This window comes from Myotis myotis, unplaced genomic scaffold (genome assembly GCF_014108235.1).
Source record: "Myotis myotis isolate mMyoMyo1 unplaced genomic scaffold, mMyoMyo1.p scaffold_m19_p_5, whole genome shotgun sequence".
Lineage (NCBI taxonomy): Eukaryota > Metazoa > Chordata > Mammalia > Chiroptera > Vespertilionidae > Myotis > Myotis myotis.
The window spans coordinates 63,182,047-63,209,167 of NW_023416357.1; the positions used below are offsets into that span (position 1 = coordinate 63,182,047).

Below are 27,121 nucleotides of genomic sequence, written 5' to 3' on the forward strand. Positions count from 1 at the left end.
GTCAAGTGGGTTCTGCAGGTGAGCCTGACCCGGAAGGAGCCGGCAGTGGGAGGCGGGCTCCTAGTGCGCTCACTCCCGAGAGCCCACACCGCCACACCCCGCCCGCCCCGGGGGCACCGCAGCTACCCTGCTGCACACTGAGCGAAGGTGGCGGGAGGACCAAAGAATAACTGTGGGTCTATTAGGAAATAAAAAGAAAAAGCACTGCAAGGATCCGAGGAAGAGAAACATGAAGGCGTGTCCCTCTGCAGATATCCTCGTCCATTGTCTCTTCTTCTCCACCTTTCCTAGCCCAAAGCCCAGACTGAAAGCATCTGGGCTGGGATTTTTTAAAAATTTCCTGGAAAAGAATCAGACATCTCTGGATGGACCTTTCTTCAGATTTCTGCCAGAAGCGTCCAATCAAACGAAATTCGCTCTGCTTTGTATTTGGAAATCCAAACAGGAAAAGAGAAATGTCTTATCTTGTTCCATAAAAGCCAGTTCTAGAAATCCCACCACTGGCCCCATTTCCCACTCTCTCCCCAATCATCTCAGGGTGTGCCACACTGACCTTCCTGCAGAGAACGGACAGAGGGTGTCTGCCCTTCAGTATGACCAGCCACGCGAAGGTAGTGTGGCCACTTTCTATAGGTCTACAGCACGGAGTGCTTAAAAAGTCACGAGCAATTTAAAGTGCAAGTATTACTCTGAAAATGCTCCCTAATTAATAAATGTTCTACATTTTTATGTGGGAATGTTTAATATTTAATTTTTCAATAATTTTCTCATTCATAATTTATTAAATTTATTTTGTGGCTTGTATTTATTAAAAATTGATATTCCTATTTCTTTTACTCTGATGTTAGATTATTTTTATGCAAAATGAAAAAAAATTGATGCTTTTAAGTCCTAGAACTCTTTTTTAAAGCCTGTCGGTTGCAGCATATTAAGGCTCCAATATCCTAGGCCTTCCAATGTTTTATCAGTGACTATTGCATTTGTGTAGGTCAAGGGATCAGCAACCCTTTAGAGGTGGACTAAGGTGTTCAGCTTTTTTCCCCAATGATCTGGGAATGGAGGTTATTGCAGCATTAAATTTCGTGGTCTAGGAATGATACAGACTTGGAGCCATAATGCTCTACATGTTCCTGAATATTCAGACCCTGAATCAAGATGGGTGAAGTCAGGGATTGCTGGCTCTCGGGGGTTGACAGCTCGAGTGTGTTAAGTTTCCAGTCAGGTAATATAAAAGAAGGGGCGCGGCGGGGGGGGTGGGGGGGGTGTGGTGGAGAATACTAGGAGTGGAGTTGCTGGTAAATGCCTCAACCATTTAGAACCAAATGTTTTCAAAGAAACAGAACATGCCTGCTGTCTGTGGTCTGGATTGTGCAAGTTTGCAGCCTCTGCAACGAACCCTTGAGACTTCAACTGAAGTCTAAATATAGGGCCATATGTCCTCCTAGCTGGAGAGAATGCTGTTATTAAACCCCTTTTAACACTGTGCATTGAGGCAGCTTGAGTTGTGATTAAGGTCAGGAGACCGCATGTGTGTTAAGTGGACTGGGATACTAGGATATCTCCAGCAAGCACACAGCAGGTCCAGTTCATCCACTGCACACATGTTTATTGAGCATTTACTATGGGAGAAGCCCATGAGGTCAGACAAAAAGAGAGGTGCAAGGGATGAGAAGGGCATATCACTGAGAACTGGAAGCATGAATAGAAAGAAAGCATGACCTTTGCTACCCTGTAAGTCACAAAAATTCTATGAACAAAAGCCCATCAAATAGGGCTATGAACTGTTTAAAAATATGATATAAACTCATTCATGTCAAAATCTACCACTCATCACATTTTATTGACAACTTGTGAATCTGCTTCCTCAGCCCCGCTAGAACCGAGGACAGAGTCCACATCTGTTTTATCTTCATTACCCAGCATTCAACCCGGTGGTTTGCTGATATTAATTCCCATGAAGGTGGGCCGAATGAGTGAATGTTTATACCCAGAGCATCTCTAGCTTGTAAGCCACAGGAAGATAGGTTGGAGGTCCTTTTCATCAATATGTCTTCCAAGGAGCCTAGAACAGTGTTTTGCAGTGAAGGTGCTAAATGTATGCTGATTCAGTTGAAGAGAAACCTCTGCTACCCAATCCTTTCCCTGATCCAGGCCTCCCATCCTGGCAATGCTGACTGGGTCTCCTTCAGCGCCAGACACAGCTCACTCCTGCAATCTAGCTGCTCAGCGTCTGCAGCATGTTGATATAATGCATTAAAACATTTCCTCAGCCAAGTGTTTTACACAACATAAAATATTTTCCTATGCTAATGTTTCTTTTATTGCATTTTTTACAAAAAAATTATCACACATTCTACAGATATTCAGCAACACTGACTCAACTGAAACACAAAATAAAATTACAGAAACACCAAATACAGACATTCTCTCAAATTAACTAGAAAGAACTGATTTTTATTGAGGAATAAACCCCACAATGTAAGTCGCAGCACAGTCCTTGCCTAGGGGTCTCTTCCATCAAAGGTGACATTAGTGGGGGACTTTACTGGTGGGTCAGCTTTACTGTCCCTTCATCTGCTGACCCAGCTATCAGGATAGAGAGAGTGAGCATTCCAAGTTTAAGTTCATAGAAGAGGGCTTATGTTGTAGCTCCAGGGGTCCTAAAGCAGACAAATGCCACGCATTGCACAACCCAAAATGAATGGACGCAAGGAGGACATGTAGACGCAGCAAGAGCTACTGAGTGGAGAGAAACACTCTCCACCGGAGGAAAGTGGGAGTGGCCTCATCCGGGGGAAGGACCACAGCCATGGGAGAAGGTGATGTGAGATGTTAGGGGAGAGAGGCTATTAAAGATCTGGACATGGAGGTGAGAGTGTGAGAAGGAGGAAGTGTAGGGAGGATGTCAGGTAGGAAACCAGTGATGGGAGGTCACGTGAGGGCACCTCCGCTCTGGGAAGTGAGGCCACAGCTGTGTAAGGTACTCAGGAAAGACTTAGAGTGACTGCACAAAGCTCCACTCTAATGCTTCCATTTGCAACTCCAAATCACACCAGTTTGGTCCCCCTGAGTCAGAGGCAAAGAGCCAAGAAGCCTAGGCCCTGGCGGACAGGCTGACTAGCACTCATGCATAGAGGCATCACACCTGACCTTCCAAAGCATGATATATTTCCACTCCTAGCTGGCAGATGAGGAGACCAAGGGCTAGGAAGCTTGAGTAGCTTGCAAAATGTTGCACTCCATAGTGATGAGGAGACTCAGTACTGGAATTCAGGTCCTCTGACCACTCACCACTGGTTTGTTTGCTTTACATCTCTGTTCAAATTTCACCCTCTTGGTGAAGGTTTCCCTGATCACCACGTAAAACTAGGAATCGTCACTCCATCTTAACACTCCTCATCCCTTTTCTGTGCCCTAACACATCACCATTACAAAAACGAAATACTTGTCTGCTAGTTTATTGACCTTTCCCCCTCCCCCATTACAGTGCAAGTTCACTGAGAGCAGAATTTGTCTGTTATTCTGTATTCTCCAAACCTAGAACTGTGCCTGGTACATCCTTGTGAGTGATGTACCAGGATGAGTCCTATTTGATATGCATGGACCAAGGCTTCTGAATCATCTGGAGATTTTATTCAGATACAGATTTTGATACCTTTGGTAGGACCTGTGATGCTGGTGTGGGGACCATGAACCTGGCTATTGGGTCTTCTTTTAGCTCTGATTTGGTGGTGGAAGGAGATGGTCATAGAGGAGGGCAAGGTAGGGCCAGATGGAGGGGAACCGCTAAAAAGAATCTCTTACAGGTAATTTTCTATCTTCAGTAATCCCTCTTTGATCTCATGTGCATCTTGAGTGTGTGATATTTCTAAATTGTACTTACGAACTTCTATCCCATAGCACTTTGACAAGGCACCAAGCCTCAGAACAAACCAGGCCACTGTCATGAGCACTTTAGGAGCAGCATTGCCATTGAAAGCCTGGTTCAGTTCCTAAGCACAATTTCAAACAGAAAAGCCTCAAAGGCTGCAGCGAAAGGAACCAACTCTCTCGCACAGGGACTTTCTTTAGGATCTGTTTGGCAAACACGTATGTTTCTTACTTTGAGGCAGGCCATGTCAGCAGTTTAATTTAAGACATCAGATGAGGAACAATCTGTCTGCTCTAACCTTTTGCCGGTGAAATGAACAGCCTCTGAGCCAGTTCTCAGAGAACACTCTCATTATCCTGGTCTCCGTGACATGGGACACATTGTCTCTCTTCTTGACTTGACCTTAACACATCACTGATGCAAAACATATTTCTAGTTTGAAAAATAGTCATCTAGAAAATAAAACCATTTCACCATCTCAGCTGCACTTCTGAGCCTCAGCACTGTTGAAAATGTGTTTTATTTGTTTGATTTGTACTACTGACTGGGTCTAGCCTATTAAAAAATTAGGGAAATATTTCTGAGCAGAGAGGTACCCTGCAAAAATGTATTCTTTCCATTTAAAACATAAAGTCAGGAGGCATAGATCATCGACTGATTTTGGTCACAATATATTCTTGGAAGCCAAGGGATAAAGAGAATTTTTCTTGTAACTAAAGACTTGTGATCAAATTAAAGAAAAAATATAAAATCTCCATAACTGTTTAAAATACCAAAAATGTGAAGTATATCATGGAACGGGGAAAGGAAAATTAGGGACTGCTTAATTTAATGGGACATTTTCACCAAAATACGTAGCTGCCATTGAAAGAGGTAGGACTAGAATTCAGGTTTCCTGGTTTACAAGCTAATGGCCTCTTCACTAGACCTACTTTCTTCCACAATAAAAGTCCTGAACAGTGTGTATGCCTGTACATAATGGTACATTGCTGACATGAGGGCCTCACTGTACTCATATCAGTTAGGATTAGCATCAACTACTACTAACAGTGGCTAGAACAATGTATTTCCTTCACATAAAAGAAGCCTGGTGGTAGGCAGATCTGGTAGATCTCTGAAGAAATGAGAGACCCACTCTTCTTTTTTCTTGATCTTTCTATTGTCAATTCATGATTCAAGATAGACATTGAAATTCCAATCATTATGTCCATACCACATGCTGGAAGATGAGAAGAAAGATAGAGGGGAAGGGGGATTTTTCTTCTGCTGTCTCTCTCTCTCTTTTAAAGAAACTTCCACAAATTTCTTCCCATAATTTATATTCATATCTCACTAGCCAGAACTTGCTAGTTCTCCCTTGTTGCAAGGGAGACTGAGAAATGGGCATTGTAACTCTACATGAAACTGAGGCTCTATTCCTGAGGAAGAAAGAGAATGTGGGTATTGGAAGGCTATGAGCTGTCTCTGTCACTGCAAAACTGTCTGTGCAGCACTGAAAGCACTCCTCTGGGGTGTCTACATTTGGCCTCTTTTAAAGCAAGACATCATTAGGAGTTATGGTTCTGGTGGTGGCAGGACACCTTGAATTGGACTAACCCTCCCACGGATAATAAACACTGGAAAAAAACAACCCTTTGAAGTCACCGTGGAATAACCCAAATGGGCAGTTATTAAAGGAATTCAACCATTTAAAGAAGGAAAGCACACTCATTGGGCAAGATCCACTTTAACATGGCCTTTCCCTTGAGGGTACTCCCTAGTCTATAGGTACCAGGGAAGTTTAGGAACTGAGCAGAATGCTGCTCTCTAGAGATTTGGAAGGTGAGTGAAGAGTCCAAGAGATCAAAAATTGAGTAAGGAAATCTTGAAAATAAAAGAGATTCAGAATCTGCATATAAAGTCTCCACCAATCCTTGGCTGACTCCTGCACACACATGGGAAAACTGTAAACAGCGCAATGAAACAACAACCGGAAGGCTGAAAGATGAAAAAGACACTTCAGCTCTGCCATACAGGTGAGAACGAGTTGGGAGTTTAAGTCTCTCCAAATTAGAGGGACTTGGCTATTATTTTTCCAAATGTTTTTCTCCCCTGTTCTTTTCTTCCTCTTTGTCTGGGGTTCCAATTGCATATTATTAAGCCACTTGCACTACAGGCTAGTGAAGCTTTGTTCTTTTTCCTCCCAGCTTTTACTTTCCTCTCCATTTTTCACATTTGATAATTTCTATTGCTATATATTCATATCCTATGACTCTTCTGCCAACTCACATTTGCTTTTAAAACCTATATTCAATGAATTTTCTATTTCAGATATTATACTTTTCAGTTCTAGAATTTCCATTTTTTTAGATATAGTTTCCATTATTTGCTGAGATTCCCCATCTGTTCACTCATTATGACCATTTTTTCCTTAAGTACTCGAGCATATTTATAATAGTTTTTTTTTTAAAAAAATGTTGTTTTATTGCTTAAAATATTACAAAGAGTAGTACATATGTCTCCTTTTTATTTCCCCGCTTGACCTTCCCCTGGCCTCCCCTACCCCCAGTGTCTTTTGTCCATTGGTTATGCTTATATGCATGCATACAAGTCCTTTGGTTGATCTCTTACCGCCCCCCCCCACCCCCCAAACCCTCCCCGGCCTTCCTGCTATAGTTTGACAGTCTGTTCGATGCTGCTCTGCCTCTGTATCTATTTTTGTTCATAAGTTTATAATAGTCTTTATTATCCATAAATGAGTGAGATCATGTGGTATTTTTCTTTCATTGACTGGCTTATTTCACTTAGCATAATGCTCTCCAGTTCCATCCATGCTGTTGCAAATGGTAAGAATTCCTTCTTTTTTATAGCAGCATAGTATTCCATTGTGTAGATGTACCACAGTTTTCTAATCCATTCAGCTGTTCATGGACACTTAGGCTGTTTCCAAATCTTAGCTATTATAAATTGTGCTGCTATGAACATAGGGGTGCATATATCCTTTCTGATTGGTGTTTCTGGTTTCTTTGGATATATTCCTAGAAGTGGGATCACTGGGTCAAATGAGAGTTTCTTTAAAGTTCTTGACTGCTAATTACAAATATCTGGATTATATCAGGTCTATTTCAACTGACTGATTTATTTTCTTGAGTATGAATCAGATTTTCCTTTTTCTTCCTGTATCTACTAGTTTTTTTTTTTTTTTTTTTTTTTTTTTTTATTGCACACAGGATATTGTAGAGCAGATGTTGTAGAATTCTGGCTTTTGTTATCTTCTATTCATTTTTAACTTTTTCCCATTAGGCAGTTAGATTATTAGCCACTGACCTTGAGGCTTGGTTAGAAAGAAAACACTAATCACCAACAACAGGGTGGACAAGGGGTATCTTTATAGATTCTAAAAACATTAAAAAGATAACAGGGATTCTGAACTATTTTATGCCAATAAATTCTGTAACAGATGAAATTTAAGAAGCCTTTGTGTTGTTCTGATACAAAAAAAATGTAAAAAAAAATAAAAACCCCAAATAGAAAACATTCCCATAGAAAAACTCCAGGCCATATGATTTCACTAGGGGATTTCCTTAAAAACATTTAAGAAATAAATAATACCAATTTTGTAAGCTTTTTTGGAAGTAAAATAAATATTATGAGGCCATAGTATAAAAAGGAAAATAAATGAGAGAATCTATATGATCTTGTTAATTGATTTCAAGAAATACTGAAAAGGATGAAGAAAGGTATCAGAGAAATGTAATAAATATGAAGTAATGAAAACTACCAGAAATGGTAACTATGAGGGTAGATATTAAAAGATTAAGAAAAACATTTGAGTCCTGGCTGGTATGGCTCAGTTGATTGGAGAGTCATCTCATATACCAAAAGTTCAAGGGTTCTATTTTTGGCCAGGGCACATACCTAGGTTGCAGGTTCAATTTCCTTGTCTTACGGGAGGCAACCAATTGACATTTCTCTCTCTCTCTCTCTCTCTCTCTCTCTCTCTCTCTCTCTCTCCCCCCCCCCTTCCTCCCTCTCTCTTCTTTCTAAGATCAGTAAAAATATACCCTTGGGTGATGATTAAAAAAAAAGAAAAATATTTGACAAAATTTAATACACATTTATAATAAAACCTTCAGCAAACTAAAAACAAAAGGAGTCTTTTCAATCTTATGAAGGATGCTACAAACTAAGATCTTACAAATCCTACAACTAAGATCATACTTAATTGTATGAAAGATTCAATGTTTTCCTTCTAAGATTGGGAACAAGGATGTCAGCTCTCATTGTCTATTCAATATTGTACTGGAGAAGTAAGAGACATGCAGATTGGGGAAAAAATGAGCATTATCCTTGTTATTGTGACTAGGACTCTGCAAAACAACTGTTAAGAACTAATAAGTGAATTTAGCAACTTCGCTGGATAAAAATAAATTGTACTTCTAAATATTAGTCACAATTTAAAAATGAAAAATATTTAATTATATTTATAGTAGACTGAAGTGCACACAATATATAGAAATAAATTTAAAATCAGTATAAGACCTCTACTCTGAAAGCTATAAAAGATTGTTGAGAATAATTAAAGAAGACTTCAATAGAGAAATATATCTTGTTTATGGACTAGAAGACTCAATATTGTTCAGATGTCAATTATCTTCAAATTTATCTAGACACTGAAATAAAATTCCAATTAAAGTTCTAATGGGCCTTTAAAATGGCTAATTTTAAAAGACTGACAACACCAAATGTTGCTGAGAATGTGGAATAATTGGGACTCTTTTTCATTGAAATTGGTATATAAAAAACAGTTTGACAGTTTCTCATGAGGTCTATGTTTATACACATGTCCTATGACTAATACATTCCACTCCTAGGATTATATTCCATAAAAGTATTTGTACAAAAATATTTATAGCTGCATCATTTATTATTCCAGTAAAAAAAACTGGTAACAACTCAAATGTTTATTAACAGGAAAATGGATAATTGTGGTATACTCATACCACGGAATACTACTCAGCAATGATTAATACACAATGGCATGGATGAATCTCAAAAACAATCAAGTGAGAGAAAGACATTAAACATAAAGAATACATACTGTATGGTTTTATTTATAAGTGTTCAAAACAGGCAAAAATAGTGTAATAGAAATCAGCACAGTGGTTGTCTATGGTGGGATAAGGGGACTGGGGAAATTTCTGGGTGGTGTGTACACACACACACACACACGTATCTGTATTTCTATAAACATACACACACACATTCTATATCCCGTGTTATGTCTATTGTATAGCTTGTTTGGGTTGTTTGTTACAAAAGTCTACACATTTGTCAAAATACAGAAAATTGTATTTAACTGTATTTTATTTTAGGTAAATTACACCTCAATTGAAAAATTGTTGCTTTTCAAAACGTGATTTCCCATCAGTTGGGTATCTGTTTGGTTCTAAGTGAGTACAGTGAAAGCCTTCTTATCAGCACAGTCAGGGTAGATAGTCAACTACTTCATTTAAAGTTTACTAAAATTATTTTTAAAATATCTGTACTTATTTTATTTTTAACATAAAATGCATGTATTATATGTATATTCATTTGCTAATATTTTGATGGACAGCCGAAGCCTTTTTTCTTTGATTTGCATTCATATAAACCATCTCCATAACATAACATCTATGATTTCTCATTTCAATGTCTTTAAAAAGGAGTAAGAAATTAAATTCATCTCTGAAGTAATCTAAATGCAAAGTCCTTCTTGGTTTTTATCATTTTGTCACATTCTAAGTTTTGTGTGCCCTACAACTTATTTGAAAAAAAAAAAAAAGAAGATTTTTTTGTGACTCCTTTCATCTGGATTTCCAAAGCATTTAACTTTTTTTTATAGCAGAAGAGTGACAACTCTCTTTTTCCCTTTATTTTATCAGTTTACATGATATTTACTTTAATTATAACATCACAATAACCATAAAATCTCACATTTAGGCACTGATCAGATCCCGTCTCATTTAAATCCAAGCTACTGGCCTCCTTCCATACCTCAAGATGTAATAAAGTCACAGGAAGGGGAAGAAAGCTGTGTTTTTTAAATCTATAAACCTCTTACTTAAAGGGTTCCTCACATCCCTTACTCTCTGCTAAGCTTTCACACCAATGTTGTAATCCATGGGGCAACTGTGGCGATCCTCTCTACCCTTTCCTGTCTATCTTCTTTCTTTTCTCTGAAATGAGGGGACAATTGTTAGCTTAAAGCTCTTTAAAACCATTATTTCCTAAGTGGCCAATAAACATATGAAATGGCACTTTTCTATTTTATTTTGGAGAATGTAGACAAAAAACCATGATACAATGCCACTGCATGGCAATCAAAAGCAAGCAGGTGATGGATCAGTAAGGACCTTCATGCTCTGCTGGTGTAAATGTGAATCAGTTCAACCCCTCTGGAATGTGGCATCACCTAATAACTGAAAACATGTGAATCCTAGCACACCCTCTCCTAGGTATGTACCCTGGACATGTGCACTTGTCGTGTGCAATGACACATGTACAAGAATATTTGGGCAGCAGGATTTGTAATTGACCCAAATTGGAAACAAAGCAAATGCTTTCAATAGCAGAGTGGATACACAGTGTTATGTCCACACAACAGAATTTTATGTAGCAATGAAACTGTATAAAGTAGAGTTACACACAACAAAATGGACGGATCCTACAAACACTATCACGTAAAAAAAAAAAGTGACAAAACATTACATACAAAGGTCATAAAAGGTCAAAACCAGGCAAAGCCAAACTACACTAATTTTCTTAGACTCTTTGGTTAACTATAAGAATGAAGTAGAGCTAGGGAGAAGCGGGGACAGTAGCCTTCAATGGCATAGAATACAGTGGAGCAAATCCAGTCATCTAAATGATGTAATACTGAGAGTGCCTGTAAGAAAGAAGAGAAACGGAGTAGATGGCTTTCCATAAGCATATTTAAGGTTAGATGGTACATATGGGCACTTGAATGTGCACACATACATGTAGACACTATTGGAATATTTCAGGCTGGAGAACGTGGCTCAGTGGGTGCTCATCCACCTGGTCTAGTCATGTATCTATCCTCAGACCACTCCACATTGATGCCTTTCATCTCCAGATCTCTCAAGTGATGCAAAACCGTGGGAAAAGTACAAGAAACAACCATCCATGTTTATAAGGTGAATAAAAAAGCCGAAATGCTTGTTCTTGGATGTTTCTCTTTTCTTGGGCTGATGGCACGGATACATAGTTTTATTAGCCAAGCTGAATCATAGGAAATGCTAATTAAATTAGGGGTATTTCTTAGAGATTTTGAAGTTTACTTCCTGGGCTTGGTTGCATTTCAAGAACTGAGGAAGCTATATTACTGCATTTGTATCTACTAAATATCTCAAGAAATTAAGATTGATTTTAATAAGCATAATGCCCTAAATAGGAAAGAACCTAATATCCACCAATAGTAGAATGAGTAAATAAATTGTGGTTTATTCAAATAATGAAATAGACAGGCTCGACCCTAATTTACTATTCATTTCAACTATAGATGATCACATTAAGAGGGGAATATCTTATATTACTCAGAACTTTTGATCCCAGACTTATGTGTATAATTGAAAACGAAGTGATAATGAAAGGGCCCCCCACTACTTTACAAAACAGGGTAGTGGTCCTTTGATTCCCGTGTTAATGACATGACAGTTATACCACAAGAATGCTCACAGCTGTCTCAGTACCACATGGACAGCTGTTGGGTTTAGAATTCCAATGATGGTCAGATAGAAATCAGGAAGTTATGAACGTGATGCTCCCAGCACAGGGGAGGGGAAGGAGAGACTAGTGTGTTCTCTGACCGCTACCATGTACTTAGGTGTGGCTGTGTATAAACTTGGCTTCACACAGAGCTAACCTCCACTACCCATGGGTTGGGAACCTTGCATCTAGGTTTAGCAATTCTTGATAATCAGTTCAAAGTATAAAACATTTTTCTTTTAAAATGTAATACAATATTTGATACAAAATATAGCATATTAATAAAACAAATACTGGTGATGCCACCCTTCAATTCATGAAATAGAACCTACAGATTCAGATGAAGTCTTCCTTGTGATCCTGCAATCCCAGCCTACTGCCTGCCCACCCAAATTGTGAATGAAGAAGTAAAACTGTCACTATTTACAGATGACATGATTCTATATAAGAAAAACCTGAAAAGTCCATCAAAAGACTATTAGAAAAAAAGAACAAATACAGTAAAGTTGCAGGATACAAAATCAATGTACAAAAATCTGTTGCATTCCTATATATTACCAATGAAATATCGGAAAAAAATGAACAATTCCATTTGTAATTGCCACAGAAAAGATAAAATACCTAGGAATAAACTTAAAGTGAAAAACCTATACACTAAAAAATACAAGATATTGCTGAAAGAAATTGAGGACACATACACACACACACGAAATAAAATGATATTCCATGTTCTTGTATTAGAAAAATCAACATAGTTAAAATGGCTATGTTACCTAAAGCAATTTATAGATTTAATGTAATCTCCACCAGCATACCAATGACATTTTTCAAAGAAATGAAACCTAAATCCTCAAATTTGTATGGAACCATAAAAGGCCCTGAATAGCCAAAGCAATCCTGAGAAAAAAGAGAAAAAAGCCGGAGGTATCACATTCCCTGACTTCAAAGTATACTAAAAAGCTATAATAATCAAACAGTATGTATTGGCAGAAAAAAAGAGACACACAGACCAATGGAACAGAATTTAAAGCCCAGAAATAAACTCACACATATATGGGCAACTAATTTTTGACAAACAAGCCAAAAACATACAATAGAGAAAGGAAAGCCTCTTCAATAAATGGTGCTGGGAAAATTGGAAAGCCACATGCAAAAGAATGAAACTTGATTGCTATTTGACATTGCACACAAAAATTAACTCAAAATGGATTAAAGACTTTTATATAAGAACTGAAACAATAAAATACATAGAAGAAAACATAGCTATGAAGTATATGAACCTTGGGCTTAGAGGTGTTTTTATGAACTTGATCCTAAAGGCAAGAGCAATAAAAGCAAGAACAAATGAATGGGACTATATCAAACTAAAAAGCTTCTACACAGCAAAAGAAACTATCAACAAAACAAAAGGCAAGCAACCAAATAGGAGGAGATATATGCAAATAATACCTCCAATAAGAAGTTAATATCCAAAGTATATAAAGAACTCATACAACTCAACAACAACAAAAAATAAACAATCCAATTTAAAAATGGGCAGAAGATCTGAACAGACACTTCTCCCAAGAAGACATACAGATGGCCAACAGACATATGAAAAGATGCTCAACCTCACTAGCTATAAGTGAGATGCAAATAAAAACCACAATGAGATGCCATTTCACATCTGTTAGAATGGCTATTATCAGTAAGACAAGAAATAACAAGTGTTGGAGAGGTTGTGGAGAAAAGGGAACCCTCATTCACTGCTGGTGGGAATGCAGACTGGTATAGCCACTATGGAAACAGTATGGAGGCTCCTCAATGAATTAAGAATAGAGATACCATATGACCCAGCAATCCCTCTTCTGATTATCTACCCCCAAAAACTCAAAAAGATTTATTTGCAAAGATATATGTATCCTATATTCATTGCAGCATTATTCACAACAGCCATGACATGAACACAACCTAAGTGTCCTTCAACAGATGACTGGATAAAGAAGATGTGGTACATATATGCAATGGAATACTACTCAGCCATTTAAAATGTCAAAATGTCACCATTTATGTTAACATGTATGGATCTTGAGAGTATCATGCTAAAGTGAAATAAGTCAGACAGAAAAGGACAAAACCATGATACATAGGATATAAAACAGAAAGCAACAAACAAACAAACAAACTGATAGACACACAACAGTATGGCGGTTACCAGAGGAAAAAGGGCGTGGGGGGAGGATGAAGAGGGTGATAGAAAGAGACTAGATTTTGAGTAGTGACCACACAATGCAATATACTGATGATGCATTATAGAACTGTACACATGAAACTTATATAATGTTATTAACCAATCTTATCCCAATAAATTAATTTTTTTAAAAGGCCCCTCCTCACCCAGCTGGTGTGGCTCGGTGGTTGAGCATCGACCTATGAACCAGGAGGTCACGGTTCGATTCCAGTCAGGACATAAGCCCGGGTTGCGGGCTTGATCCCCAGTGTGTGGCATGCAGGAGGCAGCCAATCAATGATTCTCTCATCATTGATGCTTCTATCTCTCTCTCCCTTCCTCTCTGAAATCAATAAAATACATATTAAAAACAAACAAACAAACAAACAAAAAAAAGCTCCTCTTCTGTGAAGCTCTTCCTTCCCAAAGCTGCAGCTCTGTCCTGCGTGTGCTCCCTTTAATTGTGCCCATTATTTTACCTGTTGTACTCCATTGCTATTGCTGGTTTTCAAGACTTTCTCCTTCCTAGGCTATGAGCAACCTGAAGATGGGATCTTTAAATACCCAGTGCCTCGCGTATGTTTTTTAATCATTAAATGTATTCGTTTACTTTAAGAAAAAGTAAATGAGTATATTAATGGCTAAGTGAATGAATGAGTTTTTAGGGAATGGGATTGTAAACAAACCACTTGTTTAAACCCTTCAGTTTTAATCTTATCTCAGTAATCACTAGCCAAACTAGAACATCCTAAACCGGGTCTTGTTTATTAACCCGGTTAGTCAAACCTACATAAAGTCCTAGTGAAACACACAGGGAATGGGCCACTGCCTGCCTCACACTCGACGAGCATCAGGGAGACCACTGATTGTCTCTAAAAGAAAACAAAAGACACAGTGGTTTTGTTTCTCTTTTATTGCAACCCATTGCAAGGTCAAAAGATTCACAGAAATATAGATACTACAAACCAGGTAAATTTCCTTTATCCACTCAAAAAGACATTAAAGACAAAGGACCAGAATTTCCACTACAGCAATATATTTCATAGCCTTTATTCTGAAAATACTGTTGACATTTTGGAGAGGATAAAAAGCCCTGCATTAAACATGTTCACATACATTTATGACATTCTAAGCAAAAAACAAAACAAAAAAATTCTATATTGCCCAGAAAAATCATTTTAAGCCTCAATTCAAAGCATCTAATGAGAACACATTCAACAACCACCACAGGATCACTCGAGGTAATGCATTTCCTGGTTGTTTTTTTTTTGTTTGTTTTTGTTTTTTGTTTTGAGATTAATGCTTTGAGGCTGGATAGGACATTTCTAGAGATTTCTACAAATATACCAAAGCGGTTTTCCAGGTTATGTGGCATCAGGCTTTCTGGATTAGTCAACATCTTAAAGAATAAGAGTGCAAGCCCCCCCCACCTCCCAACCCAAGCTGAAGCATGTTATAGTGCTGCACTTTAGATCAAACATTGCAACATTAAAAAAATCAATTGTACACTTCTGAAACCATTTGACAACAAACTGTAACACTCCAAAATTATTACAATTTTGAATTGAAATGGTACCATCTGTATCAAGGATGGCTCTCCCTTCTTTAGTCTTTTTTTTCAACTATTTAAAATATAGTGTGACATATATAAAAATTAAACTTTTGCTTATTCATTCAAGCTACTATTACTATTCATACTGTCTTATAAATTAGTTTTGGATTAAAAACCAGTTAAAATATTATGATTTAAGATATTTTTTCAGTGGAGGGGAAATGAAAACAATACAGTTTGATGTGTAAGAAGAATTACAGTTTATTAATGGTAAACAGCTTTTTTTTTCTTACACAAACTTCATTCCCTTAAAATTAAATTAATAGTCCATTTAGTGACAGAAAAAACACCCTTGGTGGATACAAACTAGATTTTCCTAACTGATTTGGATTAAAAGCAAAAAATAAAAATAAAAAAGCCATATCAGAAACATGTTGACATAATCAAAAAAAAAAAGCAGTTGTTTACATTTTTGGGAGTCATTATAAATAAGTGAATGACATTTGAATGTAAAGCTATTTTTTTGTTTCTTAAAGATAGTCTCATTTTAGCAATATTGGGACTTATAGAAAGTTAAACTCAAACTTTAGTATACCTGTTAAAGACCAAAAAAAAAACAAAAACAAAAAAACCCCAGCTAGTCCATACTGGGGAAGAATAAATAGCAAACTCACAAGCCAGGGTTTTGTATCTAGCTCTACTGGGAAAGATAATCACTCTTTAGCATAAAAAGGCTCCCTGCTGTCTTGATTATAAATCTAGACAGAGGAAAGGTTATTTGAGCCTGAGTCTCTGCATGGATTAACTGTAAATATGTGTGAAATCAAAACATTCATTTATACAGATCTTTTCTTAACTGAAAGGTGTCGATCTTTAAACAAAGAAATGTTTATTTCTGACAAGTGTAAACAGAATCTTAAAGAAAAGACTTTATAATTTTTCTTAACTCATACATTAACCAGCAATAGATCTTTGCAGTAGCATAAGAACTATTTAAAAATAACATGCATATGACCAAAAACCTGCTCTAAAGCCTAAAGCAAAACAAAGCAAAGCAAAAAAAAAGATTGTCTATTTATATCACTCATTAATATTCTATTAATGTGACCACCCCCAAATCTCAGAAATATAATTTCATAATTACCCAAATTAACAAAAATAATTAAATGATCTGTAGATTTTTTTAAAAAATAACTTCACACTATTAATTACATTGGTGACTTTAATGTGAATAATGTGAAGATTAGCTCCAAATACCATTAAAATACATCCGAGACCAGTTACTATCCATGAAGTAAAAACTAACACAATGCTAATGTAAAACTCAACTGAAATATTTAGTACTCAACAGAACGCATTTGTAGACTGATGAATAATTAACTTTTGTGAGCTGGCCAGGGGACTGTTACCTCCAGATACAAATTTCTCAAAAGGCTTTATCCTCTCTAGTTCCTAAGTCACCTACCAGATAGCAAGTTGGCCACCCATGGAGACACTGAGTTAGCAGAGCCACAGTGGGCAGCATGCTCTCCCAGTGGCCCGGAGGGAGGCCCCCATGTCAGAAATGACACAGAAAGAAACTGCCCTGGTGTGTGTGTGCATGGATGTGGGAGTGAGAGAAGCTGGTTTCCAGGCTTCTCACTATTGCAACATCACGTGTGTTCTGGTTGTCACAGCGGAAGTGCGCTAGTCTATCTCACTAGGAAAGAACGCAGTTGCCTTCATTTTAGGGCATCACCAAGTGGTAGGAATTAGAAGTTCAAAATACTATATTCAATTCTTTTTATTCCACAGTAAAAACACTTTTTTTAAAAAAGAGAAATAAGCCTTTGAACTTAAAAATTAAAAGGTTTGTGGCGTTTAAAATCTTTAACTTTTAAGAAAAACAACCAGCTCACCTGGGACTAAACAGCAATTGCGCTTATGCTAGGCAGTATGCGAACGAAACACAAATATACACACTCGGGTACACACACAGACACGTGACAGTTCAAACCTTTCCAAGAGATCACCCACCCCAAAGCTACACCCCGCCCTGCCCCGCCGAGCGGCCGCGTGGGCCTGAGCGTGGGCAGGAGCGTTAGGAGGAGGCCGCGGACATGTTGGGGGTCCAGCCCATCTGATAGGCTCTCTCCAGGGTCCTCTTGCAGTCCTGGAGGACGGTGCTGAAGGTGATGTGGGGGTACTGCTGCACCAGCTGCTCCACCGTCACTTCATTGACCTGAAACCAGACAAGAGTTGCTGTCACACACCTGGATCGCTGAAACCACCAGCCGCCCGCGCGCACCGGGTGCTGACAGTGGCACCAGGAACCCGCCCCTCAATCCCTCTGCGCCGTGTGGGCAAGTGCTCAGTGAGAGGACACACAGCCCTTTTGGTCTGACCGCCCCGGTTTGCTAAATACCACATTCGCCCTCACAGACTTTTAAAAAGACCTAAGATATCAAGACATCAAATGTGTTTTCTAGAAGCATAAATCACTGCGACTTGCCGGGATCCTAAATGCGTCCATTGAAAATCTAGTGCTTAGAAGGTGAGGCTGCAGTAAGTGAGCGTGCGAATGTGCATTTGACTTTGTCATCAACCTGCCGGGTTTTTTAGGACAAGATTGTAGATAGAAATGCTGGGGGAAATGTTTATTTTTTCTTCCCTTTAAATGTTAAGATATTGCAGACTTCAAGTCCCTCTGCGGAAAGGGCTGAATCAATAATTAAAACATACATGGCTGGCAGGTCAGGGATGGCCCCACTAGACCTTAACCATCAGAGATACCACCTTGATTCTTGATTAGACAAGGCAATCAGACAGGCCTAATTAAAACTAACACCTGTACAATTGCTGTGCTGTGAAGGGATTAATTTGTCAATTATTTTTAAGCTGATTGCAGTTCATATCACAGGAGTAGACAGCTTCCTTCATCCTTTAGATAAATAAATGATTAACCGGAGAACCACAGCTTTTAGGGAGCTTTATTTAAAATCTTTACCAAACACTTGGGCATTTTCAAATATGTCAATAGTTCATTTAGACTAAGTAAGCTGGTCTACAGGACGGGGCTTGTGGTACACATTTCTCTGCTCCGTTTTCCTTACTTGCCCACCACGGGGAAAGAGCAGGACCACCAGGGAAGCCCCAAGGTAACACGAAAGCCTTGCTGTGTGCCTTTCAATCCTGCTTACAAGTACGATGACCACAACGTTCAGTCGTCTGCACTGTTCTGAAATCATAGGGTATTTTCTGGGTGACTTGGAAAACTGTGATATATATATATATATATATATATATATATATATATATATATATATAGTGTTTTAATATATAAATCTGAGAGTTGATGTTTCAGCATTGCATTGATGATAGTTAATCTTTGTCAGAATATTTCTCTATTCAAAATTTGCTTGTATAGAAATCAACTTTTATTCTAAATTCAAACAAGACATGCAGTTAATTCTTTTTGTGACATAGAGATGATGTATAACATTTTGTTTTCAAAAATAAGAAGAGAATAATTTTGAATAAAAAGGAAGAACTGATATATGGAGTTGAGAATATGAACTGATGGTCTTAAGAGGATTTTTAAGCAATATAATTTTTTAAAATTTAAATTTATGTTCTAAGTCTTGCCTGTGTTGAGGCAGCTTCTAACAGTACATTTAGAAGGCCATGTGTCATATAGCCCTATCTCTCTAGCCTGTTTTTTATACTAGCCACTCACCTGACTGAATTTCAGGTTATCAAGCTTCCAAGTTCTGTCTGGCCTCAGGGACTTTGCACATGTTGTTTTCTTTACCTGGAATACTGTTTAATACACTTCCCCTTAAAACCACCTTCTCATGCATACTTCCTACTCATTCTTTATTTTTGTTTAAAATTTGTTAAACTATTTTGTAGTCTCATTTGGGTAGCACAGTGACTCAAGATTTATATACTTTATTATGTAATCACAAGTCTAGTTACCATCTGTTACCGTGCAAAGTTATTGCAATATTACTGACTATATTCCTCTTCAACCTTCACCCTACTCATTCTTGAGTTCTTCGCTGTAATGTCATTTTCCCAGGTAACTCTGGTCACTGCCCTCTCCCTGCTCCCCTCCCCAAATGAAGTAAGGCTTCTAGGTTTTTCACTCTTCCAACATTGCCAACCTCTCCTGTATAGCACCTATATTACAGAGTTAGTTTATAATTGCTTTGTTTAATGTCTATTTCTTCAATGTAGGATCCATGAGAGCCATATCATTTTTTTTAAATCTATGAGCCAGGCCTAATTACTATTGAATGAATGATCTATAATAATAAAAGCATAATATGCTAATTAGACCAGACAGCCAAACGACCTTCCAGACATCTTTCTGGACGACCTTCCAGACGAAGCCGGTGCTGTGAGGGCCAAGCCTCTTGCATGAATTTCATGCATCGTGCCTCTAGTATAACAATAACAACTAGAAATAAAAATTAGAAATCCAAGAGCAAGGGCAAGCTAGAGATTAATGTAATCATAACCACAAAGACCAGCAATTTCCTCAGGAACTCATATTCAGCTTAAGAATTCCCTCCTTCAGGAAACCTTTCCACAGCAGGCCTATCTGCCCATGAGGTTGGGTTAGGCACCCCTGCCCTGTACACCCACAGCTGGCACCCTGTGAACTTTGTCCCTGATTTAAGCCCTCTCACACTGCACGGCCATCATCCCCTTACTTGCCCATCTCTTTCGCCTGAACTAAAGCCTCTGCCTTTGACTGAGGTTCTCCAGCTGTGCACATGTAAAGTAGAAACATGGCAACTGCGTTCACACCATGGACTTTAGAGTCAACTAGAAACAGGTTTGAATCCTGGTTACACTTTACTTCTTAAGATTTGATTTCCTCAACTGTAAAAACAGGATAAAAGTACTTATATCATAGGACTATTATAAAGGATTAGCTGTAATAATATGCCTAACACTGTGACTGACTTAAAAAAAGGCCGCCAGACCCTGGCCAGGTAGCTCAGTTGGCTAGCACATTGTCCCAATATGCCAACATGCCAAGGTTGTAGGTTTGATCCCTGGTCAGGGCATATACAAGACTCAACCAAGGAATGCATGAATGGGTGGAACAACATATCAGTATTTCTCTCTCTCACTTTCTCTCAAATCAAGAAGTAAACATTTTTTTAAAAAACGGACCCCAAATGGTAGCGCTTTTTATTACAGCAGGCATGATTATGGAGTGCATGAGTTAACTGTCAACATGTTAGGATGACCAATTCTCTATAGTAATGCTCAATATTGCTCCACTTCTGAGATATTTCAGAAATAAATTTTTATAACATTAGTTATAATGTTCAAAATAATATAATCATAGGGCAAGAAGTAACCTTTAAAATATACTTCATAGACCTAGCTGGTTTGGCTCAGTGGATAGAGCATCAGCCTGCGGACTGAAGGGTCCCAGGTTCAATTCCGGTCAAGGGCACACACCTGGGTTGCTGGCTTGATCCCCAGTGGGGGATGTGCAGGAGGCAGCTAATCAATGATTATCTCTCATCATTGATGTTTCTATCTCTCTCTCTCCCTCTCCCTTCCTCACTGAAATAAATAAAGATATATTTTAATAAAATAAAATATACTTCATATACAAGAAAGATCTATTTTATATTAAGGCTCTTTTGAAGGGACTACAAAATTTTCCTCAATAACACATTCTCTGGAAATCCTCTCTTTTCTTTACCTGATGTTCCCCATGCTACTGTTAGGTCACCTTGTCCCCTCCTGCCATAAATAAACCAGAAGGGTGCAGATCTAGGTAGGGAGAGCTGATGTCACTTGGTCAGAGAGGGTATTCAGAAAATATGTATCACATCGCAAAGGAACTAAACATACGCCAAGCTACTTAGCATTCAAGGAACGACTAACTGAAAAGAGATTAAAAAAAAAAAGATGGAGAAGGGGACACGTTTAAACCCACCATAAAGATGGGGCTGTTTTCTATGGTACATCCTTTCTACACTACGGAAGGGCTTATAACAAGTTTTATACCTAGGTTGACAGGCAATTTGTTTTGAAGGTCCAATTTTTAAAAATAGAAAATATCTCCATGTGATAACTGCTTTGCAGGGAGATACAATTCACCTTAAGCAAACTTGATACATGAAAATATGGATTTATGGAGTATATAAATTAGAGAATCATTGTTCACTTTAGTAAAGACTTTCATGGTAGGGTTAACCTATTTTGTCAGCTCTCTCAATGTATTTTATATATCCTTTTGTTTAGAAAAATTCAATTTACCTATTTCTCTTGTACAAAGGAAGATACACTTATAGTTGAGACTGTTAATTCTCTGGCTTTCATAGGTTATGGGCAAGAACAGACAGGGCTTTGGCTTTGTACGCTGCATGAAAAAACGGTACTGTAGTTCCTCTGTGGATAAATGAGTCTTCTAAGCAATCTTTTTGCTAACTGCACTCTGTAAATTCTAGAAAACAAAGCAATGGGGGAAACGCAAATATTCCATTTTAGAGCTTTATCGAGTGGAAGTTATTCAGGGAAATACATGTGGCCCCACTAGGGAAAGTTCCATCTTTTACTTACAGTGTCTCCTGGCATTACAGTGTGGCAAGCTTTACACTAAAGTTACTTTCATCTACTCAGAAGTACAAATTATGCTCACCTCTTTGTATAGACTCTCTCAGCGTTTCGGTGCCTTAGAGAAGGAGTTCAGTGTAAGACACCAGGAGGGTCCACATCATTTTAAATCATTACGCCTACATACAAAGTTTGCAGGCATTTTTGTCATGCACAGCTCCATTAGCTAGGATGAAAAGAACTGTTCTCTGTTCCAACTCATAAAATACATGTAATATAGAAAAAGACCATAAAAATAAATTTAAAAAAAATTTCCCTATGATCCCTGGTTTTCAGTATTCAATGTCTTTTCCTCTTGCTGACAACTATCAATGGTACCACCTATATTACACATGCAATTTGAAAAATGCAGTGTATCTTCCTAAAGAAATACATAGCGGTGTCATTTGAAGAAATTACTGTGATTAAAGGGGAAAAAAAACACATGTGCCACAGGGTTTTTTCCCAAATATAAGAAATATTGGATTTTACAGTTCTCTCCAAAGACTGCATAACCATAATTTACATTTTCAAAATTATTGTAACTCTTTTTAAGGTACTAGCAATTTGTCTGGTATTTTAATCTTTTTTGAGTTAACAGCTATTAGCACTTTTGGAAAATGTGAGGCAAATTGCTGTGCTAATTAAGGTAAATCACACCACGGTTTCATTCTATTGCTGCTGCTATAGGAGGCTGAGGGGAGCACTGCCAGAGTCTCCAGGACTCAGTTTAACCAATTTATCTAGACCGTCGCACTGTGTCCTCACCTCCTTAGGAAGACTTTCCCCACAAAGCTCCAGATAAGGGTCAGCCTTGGCCTGAATTATTTCCCCAATGATACCTATTGCTCAAAAAATAGAATTTCTGATAAAATTTGTTGAAGAATCTATATATATAAAACCCTAATATGCAAATAGAACAAACGGCGGAATAACAGAACAACCGAACAACCAAACAACTGGTCGCTATGATGTGTGCCGACCACCAGGCGGCGCGCGCACGGAACCACCAGGTGGCGCGCGCATGGGCGTCGGCAGGAGGCGGCAGAGTGCAGAACATGGTGGGTGTTGGCTGTGGCGGGATGGTGGAGCAAGTGAGCAGGGGCTCCAGACCAAGGCGGGCACCAGTTGCTGTCATCGGGGCGAGTCTCTGGTGGTTACTGAAAATTCTTTGCTCCTATGCATCGTGGGCCCGCCTGAAGCTTGCACCTGCTGCCGGCACCAACCCCGCAAACACCCACTTTTGGCTCTTGGCGCCGACTCCGATCGCTTGGCACCATCAGTGGGTGCAATCGGCGGCTGCTGGCCCCATTCACCCCTCAGGGCTTCTCTACCTCCCCCAGCTCCTGATGGGCGATCGGGGCCAGCAGCCACCACTCACACCTGCTGACGGCGCCGGCCCCGCTTGCAACCACTGCTGGCGCCAGCTCCAATCGCTCCATGCCATCAGCGGGTGCGAGTGAGGCCAGTGCCGTCAGCACGTGGGAGCAGCGGCGGCAGGAGCAGGGCTGCCAAAAGAGAGGGGACCAGGAGCCGTGGCGGGAGGGGCCAGGTGGGGGCACGGAGGATGGGCTGAGACCTGCTCCTGTGCCCACCACAGCCTCGTGGCCCACAGTTCCTTTCAAGGTGCACAAATTCATGTACTGAGCCTCTAGTCCATTTATATTAAGTGACTTGTGTTTCCTCTTTGACTCATGTTGTGAAATAGGACATGCTTATTATAAGGGGACAACTATTTGACACATGTTGAGTATATTAAAATCACACTTAGGGATATAATTCAGGTATACCTCGTTTTACTATGCTTTGCTTTATTGTGCTTCAAAATGTTGCTTTTTTTTTTTTTAAATAAATTGAAGGCAAGACCCTCCACCAGCAAAAAGATTATGACTTGCTTTATTGTACTACTCTCTTTATTACAGTGGTCTGGCACTGAACCCACAGTATTTCCGAGGTATGCCTGCAAAGCACTTAAAATCACTATTTTTTTAGATGGAGAAAAGTTCCCTGCAAAAACTGAACACTATTTAAAATACCAACAACAGTAAAATGTACTGCGTTATTCCTGGGCTATAACTTCCTTGACAACAAGGAGTACTGTAGTCATCCCTTTGTTTTCAGTCTTACTCACTGCCTGGCATGTTCTTGCCCATTAGAATATAACCTCTCGAGACAGGAGTTTGGGCTGTTTCTGTCACGGCCAAATCCCTAGCACCTACAGAATGCCCTGCACATAGTAAGTGCTCAATAAATATTAGTTGGTTAAGTTAATATGATAGTTCATTAAAGAATGCTTATTGAGTAACTAAAGAGGCACCAAATAATACTTCATCAGAAACTGTGAGGATAAGCTCACCTTGTCCCCAGACTGTTCCCGCCACAGTGCAGCAGTCTCTAACGTTTGGACATATGGCAGCTCCAAACTCCTTTAATCCTTTGAAGTTCACACCCAAGGTGATTCTTTGTGCTACTCCCCTTTCCATCTGACATCACAGGGGAGCCTCTTTCCAGATACACCTCCCCTGGGTTTCCAATAGTTTCGCACAGGAGAAACTCATGCTAGTGACTCGGCAGTTTTTGCTAGGTCACGTGGCTGTCGGGCAGTACTCCGGGAACGGCTGGGCTACACCTCAGGTTAGTTGAGGGCAGCCTTCCTTGCTGGAGATCAGTGACACATTACACTGGGCGGAGAACACTGAGAAACATGTTAATGGTCCCTAGATAGGACTTGGTTTCCAAAACTTTGCAAAAACGCACCTGGTTCAGAAGACTGAACACTGTAGTTTGGAGCATGAGCAGCCTGCGCAGGGTGGCAGGCCCAGGCCCCACAGATGATGTCACAGTGATCTGGTAACACAGGGGACTGTGGACAGGTCTCCTGTCTCAAAACAATGCTATCTCCACCCATTGATTTGTTGGGCTTCAGCAACTCCACATGCCTGGGGGCAACTAGAAATCTGAGGGGCTTTTTGATGATGGTTTTCATTGTGACAGTGGTGTGACTCTTGTCGCAGGGAGCCGGTAGACGGTACTGGGACAGGCTGGTACTGTCCCGAGAGGAAAACTCTCCAAACCAGCTCCCATGCCGTCAGTGGGAAATCAGACACGTCTCTTCTCTGCAGCATGGTTTATTTGGGTGAAATACTTGAAATAATTGGTTCATTTTTTATCCAAATGACTAATAAGGCAAAATTAAAGTATGTCCAAATTCCAGTAAGAATGGAGGTTGAGGGAATGGAAAAAACATTCAGTGAGCATCTACTCTTTCCCAGGCATCTATGCCTTAATGCCCTGATTACAGATGAACAGCAGCTCAGACAGATTTAGTGCTTCACACAGGGGCACACAGCTTCACTGACATTCACTTTCCAGCTACAGTTAAGAAAAATGATTGTTGTTTTCACACAAATTCATTTCAAAGTTCTCTTAAATCTCTTCAACATGGCTGCTCTGTGGGAATATAAATGACAATGGATCCCACTTGGCCTGCGAGGCACTGTCATGGTGCTGTGGTCGTGGGAGACACTGAACCGTGACGGAAACATGACGAAGCTGCAAGGTCTCTGGACAGCACCAACTGTCCCCTGCCCCAAACGGCAACTTCCCTTCCTCTCTCCCACCCAGGGGAACGTTGTCCTGTGTCCCTCAGGCAGAAGCCAGCAGGAAAGACAGGGCCCACGCTCAGAGAGAGGGAAGAACAAGGAAGCCAGCAGCAGCAAACCCCAAGGAGGGCCTTCTAGGGGGAGAGCAGGCCGCTGTGGACGGGGAGCTGAATGGCACCTGATCCTCCCCAGGGGGCTGGGAAGGGCTTTGCAAAGGACGTGACCTTTAAGTGACTTGTGAAGGACAAAGAGGCACCAGCCCGTGGATGACATGCACTACATGTATACGTATTTGTCGGGGAAGAAGGAAACCCACACTAAGCTAGAATAAAACAATGGCTCTCCCCCTTGCTTTGTGAGCTCTGTGGTCAGTTTCTCCAGCACACATAGCAACTTAGAGTATAATGGAGGTGAGGTACGTTCTTGTTTTAAATGGCACTTCTCTGAGGGGGGAGGGCAGCTAAGAAAATGGATCCCCCTGTCTCAGCGGGAAAAGTAAGGGGCCCACAGTACGTCTGTGAAGGTGTCGCAAATAGCACACTCGGCGCCTGCCTCCTGATTCAGGGCTCTTGCCCTCACGCTGGTCTGTCATTCTCCACAGACTCCCTGGGCAATGCCACTCACTGCTAACAGCCCCAGAGGCTGACTCCGGGGGACCCAGCGGCAGAGTGCTGTCTCGCTGGCAGACACCTCCGGAGTCCGTCTCTCCCCGAGGTGCTGGCTCTCTGGCTATTATGGACCCTGGCATTCGTCAGGTGCCCCTGGAGGTCATCCTGGACAACGCACATTCAAATGAGACTCCACTGGCCCCAGGATGGGCACACATGGAAATGAGTAAAATAGGGGTAATGCAACTTTTAGCAATAGCTCAAATTTGTATGTGAATGAGATGCGTCATCTAAGTGCAGTTTAAAATATTTTAAATAGGACACTAAGAAAAAAATAAAAGAGCAGACAATACCTTGATTTTCCCAGGACCCTGCTCAGCCGACAGCATGCACACTGCAGGCCCTGGGAGGTTTTTATGATCCTATTTCCCGCCCTTTGTGGCAGGACCTCTCACGTCCCCTTTCAGGAGACATGCCGCATCCTGGTGGTGTTTCTCCACAGCTAGAGCAGGGAGGCCTGGGACGCCCGGCCTCCAGCACCACGTTCACAGGCTCCCAGCTCACCTCTCTTTCTCGTGAGCAGCGAGGCGGATAAAGCTGGAGCTACATGGACAGGCCGCAGGCAGCACCCACAGTGAGGGGGATGGGTCTTCCCAGCCTGGTGGAGGCCGTGGAAATGACTCTGGTGTGAGAGCAGCCTGGCTGCTCCCGCTCTCTACTCTGCAGGCAACTTGGAGGTCCCTCCCTTTGCTCTTCCTTCCTCAGCCACACCCAGGCCTTCTCCATGAGCTGCACCCTGACTCGGCTACAACAAATGTCTGACACATGTTTGTTGATGTGAGGTGACTTAAACTATGACTGCAACCAGGATTACAATCAAGAATGCTGTGGTTCTCAGTCCAACTATTCACGGGGGTCTTTTAA

At 40.1% G+C, this 27,121-nt stretch overlaps 1 protein-coding gene across 4 annotated transcripts in view; it reads right to left on the reverse strand.

Moving 5' to 3' along the window:
* Nucleotides 1-14,863: 14,863 nt before the first annotated feature.
* The window catches only part of FBXL17 (F-box and leucine rich repeat protein 17), a 451,458-nt gene continuing 439,200 nt past the window's right edge, over nt 14,864-27,121 (reverse strand). For 2 of the 4 annotated variants that reach the window (XM_036310114.1, XM_036310113.1), the window contains one exon: nt 14,864-17,602. In XM_036310114.1, the coding sequence (XP_036166007.1) occupies nt 17,462-17,602 (141 nt within the window). In that variant the 3' untranslated portion in view covers nt 14,864-17,461. The remainder of the gene's footprint in view (nt 17,603-27,121) is intronic. The other 2 variants (XR_004967647.1, XM_036310116.1) reach the window with 2 other exon arrangements.